The sequence below is a fragment of the Mustela erminea genome, chromosome 1, assembly GCF_009829155.1.
Source record: "Mustela erminea isolate mMusErm1 chromosome 1, mMusErm1.Pri, whole genome shotgun sequence".
Taxonomy (NCBI): domain Eukaryota; kingdom Metazoa; phylum Chordata; class Mammalia; order Carnivora; family Mustelidae; genus Mustela; species Mustela erminea.
The window spans coordinates 12014048-12022432 of record NC_045614.1 but is presented as its reverse complement, the minus strand read 5'-3'; the positions used below and the strand labels follow the sequence as shown (position 1 = coordinate 12022432).

General features: G+C 44.9%; 1 protein-coding gene across 1 annotated transcript; it reads right to left on the bottom strand.

Annotated features, from left to right (window-relative positions):
* Positions 1-1093: 1093 nt before the first annotated feature.
* On the bottom strand, positions 1094-6569 carry CASP14 (caspase 14). Its single transcript, XM_032360560.1, has 7 exons — positions 6419-6569; positions 4394-4465; positions 3475-3624; positions 3152-3377; positions 2876-2992; positions 2604-2707; positions 1094-2123 (listed from the first exon to the last, which is right to left on the bottom strand). Exons 2-7 carry the CDS (start codon positions 4418-4420, stop codon positions 2019-2021), a joined length of 729 nt encoding a protein of 242 aa, XP_032216451.1. The 5' UTR covers positions 4421-4465; positions 6419-6569; the 3' UTR covers positions 1094-2018.
* Between the last annotated feature and the right edge of the window lie 1816 nt (positions 6570-8385).

Below are 8385 nucleotides of genomic sequence, written 5' to 3'. Positions count from 1 at the left end.
TCTTATCCTGGGTGAGAGTGCAGAATCAACTAGAAAGAATACATTTTCGTGGGAAGCAGTGAGAGAAGGGGCACCCCAGCTCAGGGAAGTGGTGGTAAGCAAAGCCTCAGAGGCAGGAATGAGTCAGAGGACATTAGTGTTATTGGAGAAGTGAATTCATGATGGAGTTTAGCTGATTGCTGGTACAGGGGGAAATTGTAAGGAAGTGCAAAATCAGGATGTGGAGTTTGGTCTTGATATCTAAGTAATGGGGCACTGCTGTGTGTTCTTGAGTGTTCTATGGAGGTCAGGAATTATAGACGGAGGGCAGAGGAGAGGTGAAGTGGGCAGGCAGAGAGGCAAGGAAGGAAGATGATGCAAAGATGCAGATATAGAGGATAGAACTTGAGCCTGAAGAATGACATGTAAGGGAAGGAAGGACAGATGTGAGAACTGTATCAAAGTCAGGCTGTTCTGAAACTTGTGCTTGTTGGCATTTGAAAGGAGACAAGAAGAGGGGAGTCATAGATAACTGCAGAATTCGGAACCTGTGGTCTATGGGTGGGGTGCCAGGTAAAACTTGGAGGAGGAACTGGAGAGAAAGGACTCATCTTTAACCATGAATTTTCAATGATGGCAGATATACCTGCACGTTATTTCAGTGGGGAAGGTCAAGGCTAGAGATGAGGAGACACAAGTTATAGACATGGAGCGTAATGCATCTAGTTCAAATTCCCGGCCAGTGCCAGAATCTCATGGAAGTAGTCTTGACTGCTGGGTATCGAGGACTTGGGGGTCTTCCAAAAAGCTCCTACTGCCAAGTAGGGAGAACCTTTATTAGGAAGTTCCTCTAACTAGAAGAGCTTTATGATGTTTCAAGACTTAGCAGGCCATGGCAAGGGTGCTGGGCTGCAAACCAGACCTTGACCCTCCCACTGACTTACTGTGTGTCATTTAAAAAAAGGATTTATTTATCTATGAGAGAGAGAGAGAGAGAGAGAGAGAGAAGACAGAAGGAGAGAATCCTCAGGAGAGAATCCTCAAGCAGACTCCGCATTGAGTGCCGAACCAGACAAAGAGCTTGATCTCATGATGCATGAGATCATAACCTGAGCCAAAGCCAAGAGCCAAATGCTTAACCAACAGAGCCACCCAGGTGCCCTGCTGTGTGGCATTTGACAAGCCTTTTAAGCTCTCTGGGTCTCTACCACAGCATCTGAAAAATAACAGGGTGACACTAAGGATTTGCCATAGCTCCAACATTCCCTGATTCAGAGTGGTTAAAAGTTGAAGACTTGAGAAAAAATAAATGGATGGATTTTCTTGGGAAGAAGGCAGAGCCCAAGGCCTTGGGGAGAGTTCATTAGTAGAGTGAGGCTCAGAAAAAGATGAAGCAGCTATATTAGCCAGAGAGAGCCCATGAGCTGAAAGGAGAATGATGTCAAGGTACCAACTTGCCAAGGAAGAGGAGTGTTGGAAAGAATGATTCTTGTCTTACTAATTTTCCAGGGGCTGGGAGGGGAATCTCTGGGAGATGGCAATGGATATGGTTCTCAGGCGGAGGTGTTATAACTCGAAGTGAGGTTCAGGATCCAGTGAAAGTTTGATTGGGGTGGGAAGTGGTGAGTGGGCATTGGTTTATCAGTGGAAAATCTTGAGGTTTAAAATTGCAGGTACATTTGCATAGGTATAATTAATGGGAGAAAGACAAGTGGTTCCGTTGGCGATAGGAACAGAAACTCAGTTAACAGAAACTCAATTAATACAACTCTAAGGTTGTATTAATAGAGGTAAAAATTTCACCTTGAGGGAAGTGAGTGTTAATGTTCCTGCTGTGCCTTGTGCTGTGTTTCCGCTCACTTGCTTTAAGAGGGACAGGGACAGAGAGAAGATCTGTATGAGGGTTGTGATGAAAGAAGGGCTGGATACCATTTGGCCTTGGGAAGAGACGATTTTAGGGGCGTAGTGGGAGCTGCCTCTAAACATCCATGGGTCAGAGAGAGCACTTGAAAGACAGCCCCTCCCTGCCCTTTCTACTTTTACTGCAGATAGAGCCGTTTCCGAAGGGTGCTTTGGATTTCGGGATTCACTTTCCTTGGTTTTCCTTCCTGAACCAGCTCTGCTTCTGCCATCCGCCGGGTCACCTGCAGCAAGAGATGTGGTCAGATTGGGTCTGAGTCCCTAGGGGAGCTGGTGTGGTGGGCATATAAGGAGAAGGTTGGGGAACAAGGGAGGTGGGTCTCCATGTCCTAAAGTGGGAGACTTTATTGCCTCATCCTATGCCATAATCTTTATCAAATCATTGGTTGGACATTTTTGTTATTTTTTTTCTAATCCACCATAAAAGCATATAATCATTAAAAGGAAAAAAGTTTGCTCAACCCATGATTACACCTATGGGTTTTTTAAAATAGAAATTTATCTGTATTTCATATAAATTATCTCAAATACTCTGATGTTTAGAATTTCCTGCTTTGGAAACTCATCGCAAGGAGGTGGGTATCTTAGTTTCTATGTTGGGACCTAGGTTGGATTTGGGGCTGGGGGCTGGGCACAGGTTTGGAAGAGGCTCAGCCTACCTGCTTGGTCTGGGTGAGGGTTCCAGGTACCTTGTCCCGACTCACCTCTGTCAGAAGCTCCAGGATGGGTCCTTTCCTCTCTGTGAACACATCAACCAGGGTCTGGATGAAGCAGGAGCCCTCTTTGTCGTGTCTGTATGAGATGTACCCTAAGGAATTCAGAGAAGAGGGCTCAGGAGAGCTCCAATGGGAGTGAGAAGATTGGCAAGAGGCTGTGGAAGAGGGTGTGTCCTGGAGGAGCCCAGGGGTCAAGGGTTAGGAATGGTGTGCAAGGAGGAGGAGCAGGAGGTCACCCTCTGTCAGCTGGGAGCTCATACCCTCCACCGTTGAGTAGACGTGGAGGATGTCTGTGTATGTCGGGATGGTCTCGGGACTGTCCTTTGTGATCATTACAATATCACCTCCACTTACTGTTTCACCAGGGTCTCTTTGTTCTGAAATGTCAAGAAGAGGAAAAGGCAAAGTCAGAGAGAAAGATGGGGAAGGGAGGTCACCATGAGACAGACTGGCACATCAAGGCTTAACTGGGGCTCTGGATCTAGGGTTAGGTTGGATTAGGAATACAAATGCCATGTTCTTGGCTTTGTCCCCACCTCCTCGACAGGCCTGCACGATGTACACCTTAGGCTTGGCTCTCAGGGCCCGGCAGTTCTTGTTGTTCAGAACCTCGAAAAGGTTTTCCAGTTCCACCATCTGTCCGTCCTCCCCCTTGAGTTGACCTTCTAACCCATGTGCCATGAGCACCACAAAAGCACAGCTGATGGGGTCATCCCGAGCATCCATGGCCTGCTGAAAATTGTCCAGCTCTTCCTGGAATTGCTGGAGTGAGAGGAATGACCAGACTTAGGGGTGGCCCCAGAGCTCACCAACTGGTCCAGCCCTCTCCCTCATTGGCCTGGGACTGGCAGTACAATACCTGGGCGGTGGGGTCTCTCTTCATGGTGCTCTCAAATCCCAGCTGCTGGAACATGCGTTCCAGAGCATCCAGGTCTGCCTCTGAACCTTCCCGGGCTTTGGTGACGCACAGTGTCAGGGCTAAGCGGGCGCCTGACATGTCATATACCTCCTGGGCCAAGAGTTGACAAAAATCATCAGAGGGATGAGGAAGTCAAGAAGAGGCAGAGGATGTGGTCCAAAGAGGTGTGGGGGTTGGGTGGCTGGGTAAAATACAGGATGCTCAGTTACATTCAAATTTCAAATAAAAACAAGTGTTTTTTTGGTATGAGCATGGGTTATATTTACACTATAAGATTACTTGTTGTCAATGCAAAATGCAAATTTGAGTGGGCATCCTTTATTTTTATTTGCCAAATCTGGTCACTTAACCTGGGATCTGTCTCTGTGTGAACTTGGGCAAGTCACTGCTCCCATCTGAGTCTCAGTTTTCAAACATAGACAATGAGTGTATTTATGGGGGATTGTGAAAGTCCCTTCTAGCTACCACACTGGTGGCTTTGGCTTTCTCTCTGTCCTTCCCAAGAGTGTTATGAGCATCACTCCCTCTTATAAAGAAGTCTCAAAATTTCTGAGGCCAATACTGAGATCCCACTTTGTTCTGTCTGAGGAAGAAGAATATTGGGACCAAAATTTCTTTTCTTATCTTCAGTATCAACCATAGTGATAAAAATTTGTGAAGACAGATACACCAGGGCCCACCGCCCCAACTTGGTTTCCATCTCTGTTTTTTTCTCCATCTGAATGATCACAGAGCACCTTCTAGCTCTGAACCCACATCATGATTTTCACCCTCTCCGTTATCTCTGAAACATTAAGCTCCTCACCTTCTCTCTATCCAGGTGCTCCCACCCCTCTCCCCCAAACTGCACCCAGCCCACCTCCTCCAAAGGCCGAGGATTGCTCATGTTTCCTCTGATTCTCAGTCCGGTTCTCAGCACTCTTGGCTGATCCTGGGGGTCAAGAGAAGATAGTTTGAAGGTCTCCAAGGGAAGGCAGAGGGGCTCAGGGAACAGACTAGTTTGTCTATCCAGATTTTTATGACTAAATAGAAACCTAGTGGTGGGAACTTGGTTCATGGTCAGACCTGGGTAAGAGATGAGTCCATGAAGCATGGCTTCTCTAGTGTGACACTCCAGTGGTATCTTCCATCCTTGGATGCTCCCAGAACTCTTGCTAGGCCCACCCTAAAAATCCCATCCCCCTGGATTTTTTTCCCATCCCTTTCTCAGGACACTTACCAGCTTGTGATAGACTGGGATTCCACCCCCATCAAAGGACCTGGACTGATGAAGGGGAAAACAGCCCCATGTACTCCCCTACGCTGCTCAGGAACTGACTGGCTGGGGAGACTTCCAACAGGGAGATGCTCTGGGATTGGGCTTAAAAAGACTATGTCATCAAAGTGGGGAACACTGTTTTGGAACTGTCTCAGTGTGTCTCTAATCCAAATACATCAATCCACCTCCCTCACTCTGCCTTGAGCCTGACCATCTGTCTGAGTTCTTCATTCTCATTTAAGAGTTAAGTTTTACTCTCTGACTGAACAAAATGACTTCTGTCATATTATTGGTATTCTCTCATCTCCTTGCCTTTTCTTATACTTTCGCTTCAGTCTGGAATGTGTGTCTACTAGAGAAGACCCTTCTCTGTGAATTTGGATGGCATAAGGTCTGCTATGCCTTCCCCCGGCCATATACTCATCCATCCTTCTATCTATTTATCTATCATCTATCTATCTATCTATCTATCTATCTATCTATCTATTATCTATCTATCTATCTATCTATCCATCCATCCATCCATCCATGCACCCATCCTATCTATCTATCTATCTATTATCTATCTATCTATCTATCTATCTATCTATCTATCTATCCATCCATCCATCCAGCAAATATTTTCTGGGTGCCTATTATTTGCCAGCCACTGGGAACAGACTGTGTAAGACAGACATGCTTCCTCCCCTCATGTAGCTCTAGTCTATGACAGAAATGAATATTAAATTTCTCTTGTTCTCAGGGTGTCTAGATGGACACCCTGAGTGTGTGACTCTCAGTGGAGTGTGTGACTCTTGATCTTGAGGTTGTAATTTCAAGCCCCATGTTGGATGTAGAGATTACTTAAAAATAAAATCTTAAAAAAACTCTTTTGTTCTCTCTTACACACACAGACACACAGACACACAGACACACAGACACACACAGACACACACACACACACACACACACTGAAGCCAGTGTAATAAGGAAAGAGGACTCAAACACTGTAAGAAAGAAAGTGAAAGGGGCATGGTTTTTGGAGCCAAATAAATTAGAATCAAGTCTTGCCCCTGCCCCTTCTTAGCTGTGTAAACTTGCATATCTTATTCTCCTCTCCAACTCAGTTTTCCCATCTGATAAGGACCTTAAAGGAACACTAGATGCCTTACAGCAATGGCACAACAAGGGAGGTTTTATGATCCCTGTTAACCCACTGGAAGTTGCCTCTCCATTCTCCAGACTGTCAGAGCCGTGCATGTTTATACTTGTGTGACAGTAGTGCTTTTGGTTCTTATTCTAGTGGCTGAACTGGAAGCTCAGTTTTTAGGACTGAAAGCCTAATTTCTTTATCTCTGTTTCCATCAGGGTCACCAGGGTGGGAATGGGCACCGAGGTGGTAGCTGAGGAAATCTGTCGAGTAAGCAAATAATAAACAAATGAACAAATAAAGAAAGGATGGGTAGATGGATGAATGGATGGATAGAACTGTCTTTAGTTCTGCCAAAACTGGCCAGAGCATCCATTCATGCAGGGAGAGGGAGAGAATAAGAAAGAGAGAGGAGAGAAGAAAAGAAGAGAAGAGAGGAGAGAGAGAGAGAGAGAGAGAGAGAGAGAGAGAGGACTAGTACCTGCCAAATCACTTACTGACTCTAGAGATGGCTGCTCCTTAAAGCCAGTCCAAGTCTTGCCACTCTGCTAGCTGCCAACTGGGCTAGGCACCGAGGAGGGGTCAAGTCCACCTGCTGACCTTGGAGATGGGGCTGACAGCGTTTCTGCTGAGAGACCTGTGTATAAATTGGCCAGCACAGCCATCTGGCCCTTTATTGCAAGCGAGTTTTCTGTCACTCAAGAAACCTCATGGTGGGAGGGACACACCCTTGGCACAGAATTGGTGAGGAGATGGAACCAAACGCCCATGAAGTGAGTCATGGCAAAGTTTAACCAACACTCCCCTGGCTAAGGAGGCTGAGGCGGAGTATTCAAATCAGCTGGGGCTTTTATGCCAGCCCACCCACAAAGCCACACTTGGGTCCAGCTCTTCTGGCTACCATCAATCCATTCATTTCTATCATTATGCCCTCTTCCATCCCTTCTACGTGCAACTGGGCAGATAATACCAACTTCACTTGTTTATTACTTCATCAAGTGTTCAACAGTCCCAAGAGCTCAGCATTGTAGCTCCCACTTTGCAGACGAGGGAACTGAGACTCATAGAAGTGAAATGACTGCCCTAGGTCACCCAACTAATGACTGGCACAATTAGTATTCAGCAACAGTGGGTCTGGTACATCTGCATGATCAGATGCAACTGCTATCTTCTCTTCCTCATGACCTTCCTCCTAGATTCTCTTTCAGCCTCAATTTCAGTTCACTTTATTTTATGCTTTGCTAGCAGATTTAAAGAGATATAATTCACATAACTATACAATCCACCCATTGAATGTGTATAATCCAATGGTTTTTACTATATTCAATGCTGTGCAATCACCACCACTGCCTGTTTTAGAACATTTTCATCACCTCAAAAAAAGAACCCTGTACCCTTTAGTTATTGCCCCCAATCTTTCCCCACAACCCTCAGCAACCAGTGATTTGTTTTCTGTCTTTGTAGATCTTCTTGTTCTGGACATTCCACATGAATGGGATATGTGGCTTTTTTTTGTATTTTGTTTCTTTCACTTAGCATTTCTTTAGGTTTTACACATGTTATGACATGTGCCAGTTATGGAATGAATAACATTCCATTCTATGAATATACCTCACTTTGTTTATCTGTTCATCAATTAATGGGTATTTGGGCTGTTTTCACCTTTTGCCTAGTATTAGTGATTTTGCTATAAGCATTAGTATGTATATAAGTCTTAGTGTGGCTGTATGTTTTTATTTCTCTTGGGTTTATATCTAGGAATGGAATATTCAAACAATACTGAAATGTATTCAGCAAAACCAGAACATTCAATTAAATGCTGCAGCCATCATGGAAAACACATGGTTGTTCCTCAAAAAAATAAATGTAGAATTACCGTTTGATACAGCAATTCCAGTTTTGTGTATATACACAAAATAATTGGAAACAGGATTTCAAACAGATATTTGTACACCAGTGTACACCAGTGTTCAACAGCACCATTTTTTGCAATAGCCAAAAAAAGGAAATAACTCAAATGTTCGCCAGAGGATGAATGGATAGAAAAAATGTGGTGCATCCATGCAGTGGGGTCTTGCTTAGCCTTAAAAAGGAAGGACATTCTGTGTGGAAAGAACCAAGATGCCCTTCAATGGACGAATGGATAAGGAAGATGTGGTCCATATACACTATGGAGTGAGTATTATGCCTCCATCAGAAAAGGTGAATACCCAACTTTTGTAGCAACATGGACAGGACTGGAAGATATTATGCTGAGTGAAATAAGTCAAGCAGAGAGAGTCAATTATCATATGGTTTCACTTATTTGTGGAGCATAACAAATAACATGGAGGACATGGGGAGTTAGAGAGGAGAAGGGAATTGGGGGAAATTGGAAGGGGAGGTGAACCATGAGAGACTATGGACTCTGAAAAACAATCTGAGGGTTTTGAAGGGGCAGGGGGTGGGAGGTTGGGGTACCGGG

What these genes read in the sequence shown, in the direction of transcription:
- CASP14 (XM_032360560.1), bottom strand. Translation starts at nt 4,420, where the DNA reads ATGAGCAATCCTCGGCCTTTGGAGGAG. An exon ending in ATCCTCGGCCTTTGGAGGAG is followed by an intron (nt 3,625 to 4,393) that starts GTGGGCTGGGTG and finishes CTCTTGGCCCAG; the next exon opens with GAGGTATATGACATGTCAGG. An exon ending in TCCTGGAGCTTCTGACAGAG is followed by an intron (nt 2,124 to 2,603) that starts GTGAGTCGGGAC and finishes CTCTTGCTGCAG; the next exon opens with GTGACCCGGCGGATGGCAGA.